Below are 17,195 nucleotides of genomic sequence, written 5' to 3' on the forward strand. Positions count from 1 at the left end.
GAAAATGGCTGCTTAAAATAACTCAGACCAGCATCTTTGATGGAAAGATTTTATTTTTTTCACTTCACAGGTGCAGACTGACAGGTAGGACCCTCCTTCTCCCTGGCAGCCACTGACAGCTGACTCCTGCTTCTCTCCGAGAGAATGACAGCCTCAGGGTTTTAGTTACTGTCTTGATTCTAGTTCCAGTTTAGGAAGATATAATTTAAGCTAGACAGGGTAATTTCCTAGTGAATAGCTTATCCATTGTTCCTCTGCTGTCTTCCACATTCAGTCTTACCTTTGACATTGCTTTATTTCTTGTTTTTCCTCTTAAATCAAGGGAGAATGCAAATTTTCTGCCATCAGACAAGGTAACAGTGACCGGGAGGACTGAGATTCATATGCTTTCTTTCAAAACACGTTAACAAATATATCACTCTTATGTTCCTTAGTATCCAATATCTTGCAGTAAATTAACTAAAATAATGGTTTAGTCATATGGGTTACAAAATACTTTATCACGCTCATCTATAATAGTCTCTCTTGCTGTCTTACCCAAAGAATAAGTTGAAATACAAAGATGAATTTTAGGTCCATGTGGAATATGTGATTTTGTTAAAATGAAAAACACAGCTGTAGAAAAAGAATACATTTTTCAAGTTTGACTACTGTGTAGTGTGGCTGCATTTGTATCAATTACTCATAGAAGTTATACAAGTTACCACTTATTTACATTAATTTGCACCTGGAATTAAAAAAGAAACCTGTACTTCAATTGACGATCTATTCTTGCCTAGCATTATGACTTCAGCTATGTAAGCTGTCCTTTTCTATTAGACAAGCTAATCTCTAGCTGCTGTAGTATTCTGGTTGCACAAAGCCTGGCTTATATAGGAGATAAGTTTGAAAATTTTCTGTACTCATTACACAGTAATCACCTTGGTAAGTACATGGATGAGAGATATATTTTGTTCCCCTAAGAGGTGCACAAAGTAGTGATTAAAGCTAACATGTACCAGGAGGATGCAGCCTTTCTATATCAAGCTTTTTATAAGAAGAGATTGTAACCACATTTACCTACAGAAACACGCTTACAATATGTTTGATGTTTCATGTACAATTAGTTTATATCCTTCTTATAGGCAATAAAATTAGTAATTAAAAATACAACCACCCATTACAGGAGCAACAACCTGTTACAAGTTGTCCTGGTTCTGGCAAGGACAGAGTTAATTTTCACCTGAGCTGGGAGAGCAACTGGAGCTGGTGGCACCTGTGTCTGGGGGACACAGCTGGGATAGGTTACTAATTAGCCAGCAGCTGGGATAGTTTACCCAAATTGGACAAAAGGCTGTTCCAACCCATATGAAGTCATGCTCAGTGCATCAGTGAGGAGGGTGCTGAGGGGAGTCTCCTGCTATATGGGAGGGAGCTGGGCATCAGGATCTGTTGTGAGCTATTGTACTGTAAATGACATACTTCAGTATTTTCTGTTATTGGGATTTGTTTGTTTGTTTTCCATCTCTGTTTTGTTTTCTTCTGTTATTCTCTTAAAACTTTTTCTCTTTTTATCTCAACCCATGTGTTTTGCCTTCTTTTCTTTACCAGTTCTCCTCCCTGTCCCACTGGAGGATGGGGGGAGGGAGTGAGAGACAGTGTAGCTTGGTCTTGAGCAGGGCTAAACTACAACACAAGTGTATTCTTAAATTGTCTTGTACTACTTGATGTGTAGGTAAGTCATGTAGAGTGATAGGTCCTCATATGCTTGTGTGCACTCAGCTTCAGGTACAAACAGGGACTTCTAATTCAGGCACTTCATACTAGTGCTTATTCTGATTCTAGAGTAGACTCAGAATAGTTTGGGTTGGAAGGAACCTTTAAAGGTCATCTAGTCCAACCGCCCTGCAAGGAGCAGGGACATCTCCAACCAGATCAGGTTGCTCAGAGCCCCATCCAACCTGGCCTTGAATGTTTCCAGGGCTAGGGTATCCACCACCTCTCTGGACAACCTGTTCCAGTGTTCCACCATTGAGGGGACTATTTAATTGTTGGAAAGATTTCATGTCTAAATAGTTTCTGCTGAGAACAGTTAACAACAATCCTAAAGAGCAATGAACTTTTTAGTTCTCTCACTCTGCTACCCCCTGTGTCAGCATGGAAAGCAATCTACACTTCTACAAGTGAAAAACCCTTAGAAGTATATTTTTTAATTCCAGGTTTCGTAAGAGAATTTTGCCAATACATTCAGAATTTATCCATACAAATACATAAGTTTTATTTTTCCCTGCAGTGTTTTAAATCATTGTAATTATTTTTTTTATGGAAGATTTTGCTTGGTTTTCAGCTTTACTGTTTCAGAATGTGGTTATCAGCCTGACATATTTTTGGCAAGTTGCCACTATAGTCACTATGTAGTCTGAATGCTTCTGTGATTTATCACCATACTGCCACAAATGTATTGAGTCTACAAGATTGAAATATACATATCGAATAATGCCAAGGTATTTACGGGCAATACTTGCTATTGTCAGACTTGGAGCCACAGTTTCTTCTTTAAATTAATTTTAACTTTACCTGGAGACACGGTAGCTACCGTAAGACCCCTAGCACTGTAGCGAAGACTGGGGAATTATCAGCTTACCACAAGTATTTCTGGAATTTACTCCTTCTCAAAGACATTGTTACTTCTGGGTTTGTTTATGGCTCAGTAGAGCATGTTATGAAACTGTATAGCACTGGGGGATTTTTCTTTAGCTTTCTCGGTGAGTCACCCTTTCTCCAGAAGGACACGTAGCCCTTGCTTTGTTTCAGTGCAGGAAGGAAAGGCTTTATGCTTTAAGGTTTATGCATCAGTTACAAAATTGTGGATGCTCTCTTTCATTTATCTTAGCACAATGCCTTTTCCTCCTTAATTTCAAGAATCCAAACAACCAATAGAACATATTTCACAGTCAGAAAGAGGCAGTGCTAATGAGTGTTATTTTCATTCATATCAGCTGGATAAATGCACCTTCAGTTCCTTGCCCTGTCACATGCTTTTTGTGTGATTTTTAACCTGCCTATGTTTTAGTTCCTTCTGTATAAAAATATGGAAAGTTAAACACCCTTAGCTCCTGCAACTATCTTCAGGGTAAATAACCAAAGGATCTGCCAGTATCTTGAATGCTAATCCCATATTTTAGTCAACCTTCAGGCAGCACGCCTGCCTGTAGATAACAGTATTGCCTAATGCTTGAGCTGTCTGGTCCTTTGTGCTCCAGAGATGCCCTATAGCTGTGCCTGGGGCTGTACAAGTTCAGCTACCATCTGTGCAGTCAGCACATTTGGTCAGGAAAGGCAGCCTCGAGGTACCCCTACTTGTCATACTCAGTAATGTTCATATAGTGGATACCACGTAAACACTTAAGATAAGTTCACAATTGCACTTTTTCCTTCTAGAACTATCATATGAAATAATATTTATTCATTTAAAAATCTCTGTGAGACATCAACAAAGTTGTTTCTTGGCTTTTATAAGCAAAAAACAAACAAACCCCAAAGTTTTCTTTCTCTTTAAAAGAGTTGTTCCACATTGTGTATCTTCAGTATGAGAATGGAGAACAATCCATAACACATTTTCACTGGAGTGTGGCTCCCTGTGCATTAATTTGCTTGGTTAGTAAACAAGAAAAGGCATTTCTCCAAGGAAGCAAAGATTGAGTTTCCAGGCCCAAGGTAACTGCTGCTTTGAATCTTTGTGTTCTCTTCTGGGAACTCATTATGGGATTTAGGAATTTTTGTCTTTTTCTTTTGTCAAGGCTGAGAGTATACAAATTAATTGAGAACTAAAGCCACTGAGGCCATGAGGAAGTACTTCAGTTAGAGTGAGAATGCTCCTCAGTGGGCATGTATATATGAAAATATTTGATGACAGTAACATACATTGAATATGGAGTTGTTTTCCAAGTGAAGCAGTGGAGGTCTGGGAGATGCTGACCCTTGTTCCACTCTGGCAGTGCTCCAATACGAATGCTGAAGAGCTGTGTAAAATCAAAGCCCCACCTGCTTATAGTCTTGAAACAAAAAAATACCTTAGCAGATCAAGACTCCTTTTTCTCTCCATCCTGTACAGTGCACCTCAGGCTGCTTCTCTGGGCAGTCACTGTCCTCTTCTCTTTCTGTGAATGTAAGCAATGAAGCTGGTGGTTTGTATCTGTCTGTGAACTCAGCTCTCCTCATCTGGCTGAGTGCGAAAAAGCAGGGTGGGTTCCTGTGTGCCAGCCTTTCACAAACAATCCATCACCTGGGGACGTGCAGCCAGGATATGCAAAGTGGTAACAAGTGATCCTCAGGGTGCACAGAAAGGTAACAGATGACACAGCAGATCTTTTTGAAGTATTTTTAGGCTCTTTCCTGAAGCAACAGCCAAGTCTAAGCACCAAAAAAAAACCAACCAAAAACCTGAGGACTGTTGTCTCATGAGTGTTATAACCTTGAAAAATAGTTGCATATGGTACCTTTTCTCTTTTTCACAGGTCACACTTAGACATGTACAAGGCGTGTCTTGGTGAACATCTACTTAAAAACAGCTGGAGCTGGAATTATGGAGAAATTTTGAAATGCAGTGCTTGACAGGGGAGTGCGAACTAAAGGATGACTCTGCTGTATCTGGGTTCTTTCTTATTATGCAAAGGTTGAATCATAGAAAGGTTTGGGTTGGAAGGGACCTTTAAAGGTCATGTAGTCCAACCCCCCTGCAAGGAGCAGGGACATCTCCAACCAGATCAGGTTCCTCAGAGCCCCATCCAACCTGGCCTTGAATGTTTCCAGGGATGGGGCATCAACCACCTCTCTGGGCAACCTGTTCCAGTGTTCCACCATCCTCACTGTAAAAAGATAGGGGAAGCTGTTCTTTTTGTGTGACTTCTCAGCAAACAGCTGATACCTCTTAAAACAGTCTGCTGAAATAGATCCACTTTTAGTGACTAATGGGTCAGTTACTTTACAATAGCAACATAAGATGGTAAGTGAAGAATAGCATGAGCACCTCAAACACCAAGGAAAAGGTATGAATATATAGATTGCAAATTCAGGTTATTTTCTGGTAGAAGAATAAGTGTTCCTCCCCTTCTGATCCGTGTTTTTGGACTTTTTATTTGCCATAGAGTGTCTTTTTTTTCCACCTAACTCATACTGTGCATCTGTGCATCCATTTGAACAAAGAAGAAACAAAAGGCAGCAGACCAGTGACTTGGCCAATCCTGTAAAGGACACCTCAGCATTTGGAAATTTCTCTGCGTCAGCCTTTACAAGAACACGTGTAGCACATGCAACAATCCAAAGTATATCAGCCTTATTCTGCAAGATCAAGTTACTTTTGTATTTTAAGTGCTGATGTGTCCCACAGTCTCTCACCTTCATGATACACAAAGGTATGGTGGCTTTTCGTTTGTTCTGGTCAAGCGCAAATATTTGCACACAGGAAAATGCTTTAGCTCTGCAGACCAATACATCAGCCATCTGCCTAGAAAAGCCAACGCCTTTCTGCGCTGAGACGGATACGTAGGGGAGGATCCTGTTCTGTCAGTTCTCAGATTCCTGTGCCTCACCTCACTGACGTTAAGTCCACGTTTGTTTGACTGCTCTCGGTCTGATTACAACAGATAAGTCCAGACAGTAAAGCAGGCACGGATATGTGAACAAGTGGTAATAAAGTTTGCTTACCAGAATGTGTCGTGTTCCTAGCCAAGGCAGAACTCAGAGAAGCCATGGGCTTCCACATGTGATGCTATATTATGCTCATGTTACTGTTAGCATCCATACATATAGTACATGGGTTATGACTTGTGTAAAAGCACTCTGTCTACACAGCTAGGCTTTCTCAGCTATTGGCCCTTGTATTGTGACAGAATTTTTTCTGTGTAAAACAAGTGCTGCTCTTGCATTCGCATTTTCAGTCTTTTATTCTCTTCCTTCAGCTCTAACCCAAACAGTGGAGGTCAAATAAACCTGGTTGGTTTAGCTCAAGTTAACAAAGGAACAAAAGGAAGAGTTTCCCACTTTCTTAAGAGAGGGAAGTAAGGACTAGGGATAAAAATCTACTTCCTAATATTATGAAAAAAAGCTGTGTGTTGTGCAAGCAGACAAGAAGGGAAGAAAAGAGGGAGTAGTGTCTCGTGCATTCGTTTCAGAGGGGAAAAAGAGAGAAGAGTAACGTTTATCTGCCATTGCACAGGCTACAGACCTATCATCTTGTCCTGAGCAATGAGACTTTAATCTGAGATCTGAGTTTCTGTTCCATCACGAAAGATATTACCTGGCAAAATAATCTTTGAAGCAGAGAAGGTAGAAAGATAGCAGCAGCTGTAAAATTAAGCATGAATGTTGAACTAAGCTGTGAATGGAAAATATGTGTGCAAAATACAGGGTGATTTTTACCTGAATATCTAGCTCCACCAAAAGGACTGGATCTGAATCTTTAAGAGCCACAAAGAATTAGTCCCATTTCTCAAGGCTATGGCTGAAAAGAGATTTCAATCTGGTGCCTATGGGGATTTGAGAAGGGAAAGAAGAGGGCAAAATCACCTTTAGTCGCTTTGCAAAGTAGATCTCATTGGACACAGAGGAATTTGTGTGCCCGTTACATTTCTGTAATGTGGCTGCTGTCTGCTTGGATGAGTGGTTTGTCAAAGCTGTTAAAAACTTCTGCAGTGGAAAATACTGTTCTAGATTACAGATGCAACTGGTATCAATAATTCCACCTTTGGAAATTAATCCAGATTTTCTTCAAATGTTAAAATAACAGTCATTGAAGGGTAGATATAAAGGCTAACTTTCATTTGAGAATGAAAGTCAGTGATCATTGTATTCTTCTGAAAAATATTGTTATTTGTAAGAAAGTGTTTTATTTAATTCACATATAGTTTGTTTCCCGTCTGCTGGCTCAATATCAAATGCCCCAAATAAGGAGGACAATAGTAGGCTTCTAGGCTCGGGGCTTGGATTACTTGTTTCTTCCACAGTCTCAATAAGTGATAATTCTACCATTTATTTTCTCTTACAGCACTGAGGTCACCATGAGTGAGTTTATCATTCCTGATCCCAGGCAAGTTCTGTACTGTGGTCCTGAATAACAAACCTTTTGGGATTCCAGCTTTGTGGATTCTTGACAACCATCTCTTTGCTTATGAATAGATCCACTAAAAGAAGTGACCCAAATGTAATCCCTAAGCATGCAAATGTTTGTGTAAAATAATAATCAATGTACAACTTTCAGATCAAGCAAGTTGACACCCATCAACTCATGGTTGAGTAGAGCCTGGGATATAAGGACCTAGATTTATTTGATTTGAGTATCTGATCTTTTAATTTGATCCACTACCTGCTGCATCATAGATGCTAAGAGGGAAGCATGACAATACCATCCATTTTAACATAAAACCTGCACCAGCCAAAGCAAATATATATATATATATATATAAGTGTGTATCTTTTTAGGAATTGCTATCAGCAGTGACGAATGAATAAACTTGATTTTGTCTGAGTGGGGGTAGCCAATATGCGCCATCTCCAGAGAAACCAGAGCAAAGGTTACACATGTGGATTTCTCAGGACAGTAAATTCACTAAGGGCAACCAGCAACCACAGGCATGAGATGTGGGTTCAGTTTGATAACCTTGTCTCAGATCAACTATAGTGTGCCCTTGTATCTGGGAATAGCTGTTGCAGCTATTCCCTCATCTCTATATCCCTGACAGTTTGAATTGTAAAAGTAAAGTAAGACCCTGTTGCTGTGAATTACGTTGCTTTTGCAATTTTGCTCCAGTCACTTAAACAAGCAGGTCTTGTTTTCTATTCACTGGAAGTAGTGACTTGTATTTTTAGCTGATAATTCTCTAAAAGCAGCTAAGTTATAAATCCAGCTAAATAATCCCACTGAGTTGAGACTGCTGACTTCACAGAATGGGTGAGGATGGAAGGGACCTCAGGAGGTTGCCTGGTCCAACCCCCCTGATAAAGCAGGACCATCTAGAGCCAGTTCTCCAGGACTGTGTGCAGATGGCTTTTGAAGATCTCCAAGGACAGAGACTCCATCACATCCCTGGGCAACTTGTGCTAGCACTTCATCACTCTCACAGTGAAAAACTCACAGGAGGTTCAGACAGAATCTGATACACCTCCTGTGTTTCAGTTTGTGCCCATTGCCTCTGGTCCCATCACTGGGCACCACTGAAAAGAGTCTGGCTCCATCATCTTCTTACCCTCCCTTCACATATTTGCATACATTAATGACATCCCCGCCCGAGCCTTCTCTTAGAGAGTTACGTTAATGTGACATCAGACTGGTTTTGTGGCTTTCCTCTTTTTAGTATATAAATGTACTTACACTTCAATGTGAAGAGTGACAGCCATCAGCACAAAAAGGACATTGTCCCTGGGTTTCGGCTGTGTATATGTGCATGTGTCTGCTCAACAGGAAAGAGGAATTCAAGTGCTCATCCACTGTACAATCGCAGGGGATCCCGCAGCATATTTATGCTCTTCAGCGTCTGTTTGTGTGACAATACCCTTCTTTTACCAAAAGGCCCACCACTTTCCACCTAATCTTTTGGTAATATTTTGAATTTACCAAACTTAAGCATTTTGTATTTTGTGCTGTGCTTCTCCCCAAAACAAATCTTCTGTCAACCCTACTTTGAAAGTGCTGCCTTGGCTATCTTGTGCCATCTCTGGCAGCTAGTTCACGTCCCTTTCTCCTGAACTTCTCTGGCATGCTCAAAAGAGAGTATGCCCATAGACTGGGAAATGTTGCCAAATCTGGAATAGGTATGACATAGATGAGTAGAGCTAAACAAAACTCAAAGGAATGTGATTATTAGTTTAATTTTGTTTCTAGCATTTTCCCACAGGTTAAAAATCCTTTAACTGATTATGAAGACAATATACTCTTAATGACTAATGCATTTTTTTTTCTTTTAATGTACAGGTCATTTATCACTACTTTTATATAGGAATATACTCCTATATCCAAATTTTACATATTTATGAAGATATATGTAGGCACAATGTAACTAATTCGTGACAAATTAGTGCTAGATATTGTAACTTAGCAAAGCTGTTCTGTAAAGACCCTTCCTTAATCTTTTGTATATATTTTTAGGCAGCATCATAGAAAATGGCAGGTGGCACAAAAAGTTGTCACTGGTGTTTTGCACATAACATATGTGCTTTTACTGCAGATGAAACGCTTACTGTCTTGCTCTAATGAAAAAGTACATTGCTTGAATAACAAACTATTTCAACTGACTTCATCTTTTTACTCAAAACAGGCATCCGCCTTTGCATATGGTGATCCTGGGGAAGTTCTGTGAAGATATGTACATCTGTATGTACAGATCCCCTCACTAAGCTGCCATCAGGATGTCTGGCTCGGGATGCTACAGAAAAAGAGGGAATGACCTGGGATGAGCTTCACATGACTCAAGTGCCATTTAAACGAGAAGATCTAGGACAAGCCTGCTCATTTTTCTCATACCAGACTTTACAAGCGTCACTTAGTCTCAGGTGCGGAGTTCTGGGGCTATCTCCTTCCATCCCGCTTGCTTCATTGTATCTTTATCATAGCAAAACCTGCAGCTGCTATTTGATGATTACCACCTCACTGAGACATGTTCAGTGTGGAATGTGTCCTGTTTTCAGTTCTCAGAATGATAGTTAAAGAATTATACAGAAGAAAGCCAAGCCCAGATCAGTGATTTTTTTTTTTTATATAAGCTATTCAAAAATCTATAGGAAGAGCCTTCCTGTCTGATTCAGCAGCAAAGTTTCTTTTCCTTTAGTGAGACATAAGTGCATAAAGAGTTACACTAGCTACTTACAAGCTTCTTGCAATAAAAAGAAAAAAACAGGAGCTGAGATGCAGCTGTTAACTTACATAACAAATTGCAAACAGACATCAAAAAGATTGGTTATAACACCTGGCCAGAAGTCATAGCTGACTTGACAAAGTCATAGTTAGATTGATAAAATACAGCTCAAAGTTGCTGCACCTTAAACCATCACTTTAATTTATTCAGATAACTAATTTCAAAGTGTTTAATAGATTTCTCCTCTTGTATTCCAAATGGATGCTATAGACTTTCTATGTTTGTTCTTCAAATTGTGTATGTAAATTTCTTACAAAATCTGATATGCCAAAGCTGCTTGGTAAGAGTTCAAAATGCTAGTAGAGACAGAGAGGTTCACTAAAACATTTTAAAATGTCAGGCTTCCAAGTGCAGCTTCACCTCGTAGAGGCTACGGTCGTTACACTGTTGCTTGTTACAGTTCTGTCTGAATGAGACGCAGTGCTTTCTTCATGTTCTCTATTACTGAAAGAGAAATAAGTAAGAACTGTAAAACATACTAAAAGCACATTTGTACAACTAAAAAACCCACCTAGTTTAATTAGTAAATTGTTCACATTGAAATTAATTTATGTTCATACGTTATATTTCAGAGCTTTCTGTTGTCAAAATTATCACATTGATACTAAAGCAGGAGGTAAAAGTTTTGTGAATCAAAATGTTTAACTTAAAGGGATTTGACAAGGCTCCTTTCAACTCCCTCTCAACAGCAAGCCTGGTAATCAGATGAGAAGTGCATATTTGTGGTGAGATACTGCATTGGTCTCAGATAAATGGTATAGAGAAGGACTAGCTCAACCTGAAAAATCACATTCCTTTCTGAAATATGGGTGCTAGGTGGTACCCAGGTAACCACCAGCATTTCTTTTCTGTTTCCCTCTCACCACTGGCTATTTACTTTGTGGAGCTGAATACCTTTGAGCGCAGTGACTTTCACCATTTTCGAACAAACTGCTCAGATCTTGATCCTGAAAGTTCTCACCCGTGATCTTTCAACTTGTCTTACCTGAATAGTCCAGGTAAATTCAATGGCACAATAGGTGTGCTTAAGTGTTTTGCTAGACCAGGTTAAACTATTATAATTTATTGCAAATGCTTACACACAGTCCTTATTTATTACTTTGAGATCTTAACAGGTTCTCAAGCACAAATGATTGGGATGGGGCGTATTTGGCTGCTTACAATGTGAAACGCAAAGTAACAGAATGAAGGGGGCACTTACAGAACGGTATGTCTTGTGGTTCGTAAGTGTAAAGCCGGTTGGAATATCTTCCTGTGATATCAGCTCTTACTGTGAGAGACGGGTCTGAAAAAGTAATCATATTAAACACTGCTTTCCATTCCCACAACAGCTGAGGGTGGTGTGAGTGGTGCTACTTTGACAGCCCTGTTTCTGAGGTGTTTTGATTTCATCAAAGAGGCAATTATGAGGCCGTTTTGCTCTGTTCCAACCAACTGCTCTTGGACAAATCCTGGACAAAAGCTATGCTCATTTTTATATTATGCAGCTATTTTGAAGTGATAGATTACACATGCATTTCATTAATATTTAAAGAAAAATACCCTGTTTTACAAGTTCTGAGTTTACATCAGGGGAGGCCGATTTGACTGGCTGCACGCATAGTGAGGGTCATGCGTACATAATGCAACATTACCATGACCTACCTGGAGAATGAAAATCTTGTGATTCTTAATGTTTCCCATCATAGGAGCAGGTTGCTGTAGACATCTCTTCTCCCAGTTTCCCTTCTAAGCTTTTTGTTAACTAACTGACTCCTGTTACTACACTGCTCTCTGCCTGAGAGTGGGCTTCATCTCACCTAACTTTGGATGCCACTACAGAGCTAGTCACTTCAGGCTCCCTGTAGAGTCAGTGCAAAGGAACAGACACTCTGAGGCATGATTGATTTGATTTATTCCAGAAGTCATCTTTACGATGGAATAAATAATTCCTTAGATGCCACTGACTATTGACCTGCTCTGTGGTAACGTCTACACTGTAGATATCTACATTCAGTCAGATATTTGACTGTTTTCGGTAAACTTTGTCTTACAGTAGTGCTAGCAAGAAGCATGGAGAGCAGAAGCCCAGATGCTAATGGACATTTAAGCATCTGGCTCCCAAGCACAAATTAAGCACCCTCCACAACATATCTGACGAAGTTTACGAAGGTCAAAGCCTGCAATATAGGGAGAACTGAACTCAGATTTGCCAAGTTCCAGATTAATGCTGTGGTAATGATAAATTCTGAACTTTTGTGAAATTAATCATTTTGATGTCCCCAAAGGAGGACACTGACACAGATTCAGATATCACATCTTTGAAGATTCATCAATATTGTACATACCTACAAACATGATGCGGGGAACATATTGTCCATCAGGTGACAGGTTTTTATCTGTTGTTTCATGCTGGCAGAGAAATTGAAGCTAATTATTAAAACATTTCTGTCAATTTTTGTGAAGCAGTACCACTCTTGAAGTCTTGTACCAGAGTACAGAAACCAAAAAGGAACCACACAAAGTAATGTGTGTGTATACACATTACTGAAATGACAGAGATATTTAGCTAAAACCACATGAAAAAGCAAGACAGAGAAAACACAAGCCAAAAAAAGGTACAAGTCAAACCTCCCCAAACTCTTCATACCATGAGATTCAGCATAACGAAGTCATTCTGGGCCATTTCCTGTATCTCTTCATTTTCTGCAAATGCTTTCTTCAGTGCTAGAAAACACACAGTCATTTTGAAGTCCATCTCAAATACTGCCTTTCCTTCTGCACTTAGCCTGAGACTGGCCACATTGTTCCTGTTTCTGCTGATTCACATTCCTGAGGGGACACTTAAGGGCTCTATCACTACTTTTTGGTTTTTTTGACCCATGTTAGTACAACCTGCCGGCTATGAAAATGGAAGCTCTCTTCTGTTATTTATGAAGCCTGTCTCAATGGATACCATGTCTCAGCTTGACAAAAGTGCATTATTCTCGGAAAATTCTTATTAGATCCATTTCAGCAGCCCTGTCCTCATCTCCTTCTCTAGTTACCACTTCAGGACAGCCAAACAATATTAAATCTGTTCAATGAGTCAGTAGCAAATCTGTGTCTCTTAATTTAAACTGACGAGTGCTGCATTAGGGAGAGCAGGAGAGAAGCACTGTGTGTTTTTCATGTTCTTTTTTTGGGTAGTTTCATAATGGAGTTTTTGTAAATAACAGTAATAAATTCTTAGCTTTTCAAATACATTTTTATTTACCTATTTCTTTAAATAGTTTTCAGTAAGTGCAAGGTAAATATATAGATAGGTGCAGTTTCACAAAACTTTAACACTCAAAAAATCAAAATTACCTTGGCAGTATTGGCAGTCTTCCAAATGATGAATTACCATCAGCGGCTTGTTACTTTATTAATAATAATAAAACATGTAATTAGATCATTTGACAAGTGCACAAACGGATGATTTTACCAGCAGACTGAAAAGGCAAATTACATTTCATCTTATGTTAGCCCACAGTAAAGCCATACAGACATGGCATAAAACATCATAGACACTTTTGAGCAAGGGAATATAACGTAACTCCTTCATAGAAGAAAGAAATAGAGAGGCAGAGTTTCTACACCTTAACAAATTTTCTAAAGAAAGAAATTCTAGAAGAAAGAAACAACAGAACCATCATAATTTCATTCCCATTTAGTATATAATCAAACTGAAGAGGTATTTAATATTGCTTAGGTATGAGATTCTTTGTGATTAAGAAAATAAAAGTAATCTATATGAACTGGAATAAACCAATTTTATAAAATTGCACTTTTCATCAAATACTTCCCATTAAAACTTTCATGGTTTTTAAGCTTTCTTGAATAGATACACAGTAAATTATTTCTTTCTATAAATAGTTTGGAAAGTATCAACATTTTATATTTTTGGATGTCAAAACATAAAACAATTCTGGGCACTTTCTCCTGCATTTTTTTAAACTACTGTTACTGTTCAGTAAATCAGTTACTAATGCTTTATCTACTATCACTGTCAAGAGTTGTTCAGTTCTTAGTCGTTTTCACATAGACTACATAAAATTAGTTGTCTTTTATTTTATACATAATTTGCCTTTCATTTAACAATATGCTACACTATTGTCATCTATAACAAACTGTAATAGAGATTTAAATTAGTATTTTTATGAAGTCTCAAATGTATTTTCAGCTGAATCCCAGAGAAGATTCAGACTGGAACTTTAATTTTTACCAGGAGAGTGAGAAACTGTGAGCACATCATGCACATATGCCAAGTAATAAAGTGTTGGGGAAAACATTAGAGGCAGTAGATCACCACGCAAGAACAAATGTAACTGATTTCCAGCTGTTGATTAAGGACGTAATCAGAGGAACAATGACATTTATATATGTATATAAAGATGTATTTTAAAAATTATAATGTCTATTTTTTATTGCCTATTCAAATGTTCACACTGCTGTTGTGACAAAGAAACAGCAGTGTTAAATGCAGAGTTACCTATCGGCCCATAACGGTGCTTCAGAGTCATAAGAGCCTTGCAACAACTTTTATTTATAGGCACTAAATTTGTTTTATTTAACTGAGTGATCTGCAGTTCAGCTGTCACGGTGTTTCTTTGTTCTGTTTCATTATAATATATTCTGGCATGTCTGTCTGACTAACAACTTTGTCTTTTAATCTCTTACCTTTTTTTTGCTCGATAAAGCCCTTCTTCGTAAGTTTGCACCCAGGTAATCTCATCTCCCCATCCTAGAAATATAACAGAAGGATTAACCGGTGGCCAGGTAAGTAACTCATAACTAATTAAATGTTTACATTTATCGGTAGTTGTACACAAATAGGTTGTTTTTTTTTTCAGTCAAAGTTTCCTAAACATTGTGGATCTACTAATGCTATGTCTCCTGAGAGGTGCAGTGGAAGTTTAAAAAAAAGAAAACAAACCCTCCAAAACCTCTAGCAAACCTATTACACCTCTTTCTGAATACTCCTAAGTCCCTCAATCAGCACCCAAATCCTTTGTATCTTTAAATTGTCTGCTCCATATTTTATGTAGACCCTGGAGCTTAAAGAGGAAGTTGGTTTATAAAGTTAGGGAGAAAAATAATATATGACAGGTCAAATAAGATCAACTTTAAAATGAACATTGGGTTTTAAGCTTAAATCTTGAGCCATGAATTTTAATCCCTAGCATTGCAAGTACTTATAATTTAATAAAAGAATGGCTGTTAAACAAAAATCGCCACCTAAAGAAAATCCTAGTGAATCGTTAACTTCATGGCTCATCCATAGCTGGTGATAAACTGATCTCAAAAAGCAAATCATCTGTTTGGTTTCATGCCTTCAGACCCCACAGATGCCAGCCCCTGAGTAGTAAGTAGATGCCTGCCTCCCAGGCAATGTTGCTCCATTCATGACGGCCCTCATGGGAATTGTAGAACAGCTTCTGGATCTGGACCAGGTTAAGGCTCTATTTCTTCTATGTTGTCTGGACAGCGCTTGGACCAGCCCTGGTTATGCAGAGATTTGCTGTTAGCTTTCTCATGGGACAATTGCTTGCGACACTACTGGGTCATTTCTTCTTTCAGGAGAGTGATTTTGATTACAGATCTGTCTGGTTGATGGTGGGATTCTGGTGTGTCGACTAGCGTGTTCCCAGCTCTGCCTGAAGTCAGCTGCTGATGTAGGTGACTGCACAGAGGGGTCAGCTAGGGTCATTTTGCAGCAAGTTTAAGTGTTCCCTTTTGAACTGTGAAAATTACAGGTAAAGTGCTCAAGGCATCCCAAAAGGCCTGAAATTAGAATTAGAAAACTGATACTTTCCGGGAATATATATATATATATTTTTAAATTGCCAGAATTGAAGGGATTTTGTTATCTTCTTAGGCATTTAGTGGGAAAAATAAATCCTGATCTAGAAAAGATAGGGTGTAAATACCAGACTGATTGATCCCTTTCTCTGGGGATACCACTTACGAGAAGTGATTTGCAATTTCTCTTTGGTTAGTCCAGGTGTTGCAAGATTTTGTCAAGTACTCCCTGAGCAATTAGGCTCGAATGAGACCTCTGTGCTGGGGGGAGCTTTGCTGGTGCTTTGTGTGGGAAGACCTTGGAGGTGAGCTCTGGGGTCTGCAGGTTTTGCACAGCTTGGAGAATATATCAAGGAGAGAGCTGGAGGATTTTGGGGCTGAATAGGCCCGAAAGAGAAGGAAGATGGAGAAGAGGAAAAGACTTTGATAAGCTATTTGTCTGCTTGTATTTCTAAGGATTTATAAGACATAAATAACTTAAAATAGGGCCTCTACTTAACATTCAGGTTGAAAGTTATGCACCACAAGGAAGTGAATTACTCATTGCAAAACATGACTGTGACTATCTGATGAAAAGCAAAAGCAAAGAAAAAAGTCATGCAGAAAAATCCTTCCATAGCTCAAATTGTTGTTCTCTGTATAAAAATAGGTCTGTAGAAAAATTGTTCCACAGCAACTGAAGTTATGAAATGGTTTTAGTAGTTAATAAGCTACCATAACAAAATATGTTTTAACTGGTGTAGTAAAGATTATTTTTTCACTGATAGTCCTACAAGTGCAGCCTGGTTTGAGAGACTCAGTTTAGGTTATTGGCTTCTACTAGGTTACTGTGAGTTATATAAATTTTACAGGTTATATAAGGCCCTCAGCCATATCCTTAAGAACAAACTGATGGAGTGAAACAACATGGAATAAGAAGATGCACTACTTAGAGTGTCACTTAACACTAGAGAAACACATTTCAGTAAGCATACACGTTCTTTCGGGTATATCCTAAATAAAAACATGCTGACCTATATGGAAAGATGAGGAAATAATTACGTAAAATAAATATACTGTACCTCTTGACAGTGTCTGAGGTGCTCTTTTTTCCTTTTTGATTGCCATCGCAAGGTTGGAAGAGACTGCAATTAGCAGGAGGGACAAGGCCAGTGTTGAATGGAGCATTATTCCTTTGAGAAGATCCCTTCCAATACAGCAACGAAACTGGAAAAAAAAGCAACAGCTTTAGTCGCATGGATTCATCATCTCATGCAGTGTAAATCAATGCACTAGTGGTATCCTAACAATCTATACTATGGAATTAGTTTTGGTTCTTTCTACAAACGTCTTTGTGAGAAAAGTGCAAAATGGTGGTGCTTAATTGTATCATGCAGCACTGCTTTCAGCTGTCAAAATTAAGCTGCAGGGGACAGTTTTCACGACAGTGAGATCAAGGAAACAAAGTTCATTTCAGTTCATTTCTGGTCACCCAGCACTTTTTTTTCTTATGAATTAGTACAACAG

General features: G+C 38.7%; 1 protein-coding gene across 2 annotated transcripts; it reads right to left on the reverse strand.

Moving 5' to 3' along the window:
• Window positions 1–10,226: 10,226 nt before the first annotated feature.
• On the reverse strand, window positions 10,227–16,869 carry AGR3 (anterior gradient 3, protein disulphide isomerase family member). Of its 2 annotated transcripts, none has more exons than XM_010116825.2 (7): window positions 16,751–16,869; window positions 14,568–14,631; window positions 13,215–13,267; window positions 12,517–12,593; window positions 12,215–12,278; window positions 11,089–11,172; window positions 10,227–10,331 (listed from the first exon to the last, which is right to left on the reverse strand). In XM_010116825.2, exons 1-7 carry the CDS (start codon window positions 16,854–16,856, stop codon window positions 10,282–10,284), a joined length of 498 nt encoding a protein of 165 aa, XP_010115127.1. In that variant the 5' UTR covers window positions 16,857–16,869; the 3' UTR covers window positions 10,227–10,281. The 2 variants fall into 2 exon arrangements, with proteins under 2 accessions (XP_010115127.1, XP_086597963.1); XM_086741837.1 differs by having other exon boundaries at window positions 10,282–10,323; window positions 11,069–11,172.
• Window positions 16,870–17,195: the final 326 nt, after the last annotated feature.

Source organism: Chlamydotis macqueenii, chromosome 2 (genome assembly GCF_036417535.1).
Source record: "Chlamydotis macqueenii isolate bChlMac1 chromosome 2, bChlMac1.mat, whole genome shotgun sequence".
Taxonomy (NCBI): domain Eukaryota; kingdom Metazoa; phylum Chordata; class Aves; order Otidiformes; family Otididae; genus Chlamydotis; species Chlamydotis macqueenii.

What these genes read in the sequence shown, in the direction of transcription:
- AGR3 (XM_086741837.1), bottom strand. Translation starts at nt 16,856, where the DNA reads ATGCTCCATTCAACACTGGCCTTGTCCCTCCTGCTAATTGCAGTCTCT. An exon ending in ACCTCAGACACTGTCAAGAG is followed by an intron (nt 14,632 to 16,750) that starts GTACAGTATATT and finishes TTATATTTCTAG; the next exon opens with GATGGGGAGATGAGATTACC. An exon ending in TCCCCGCATCATGTTTGTAG is followed by an intron (nt 11,173 to 12,214) that starts GTATGTACAATA and finishes TTACTTTTTCAG; the next exon opens with ACCCGTCTCTCACAGTAAGA.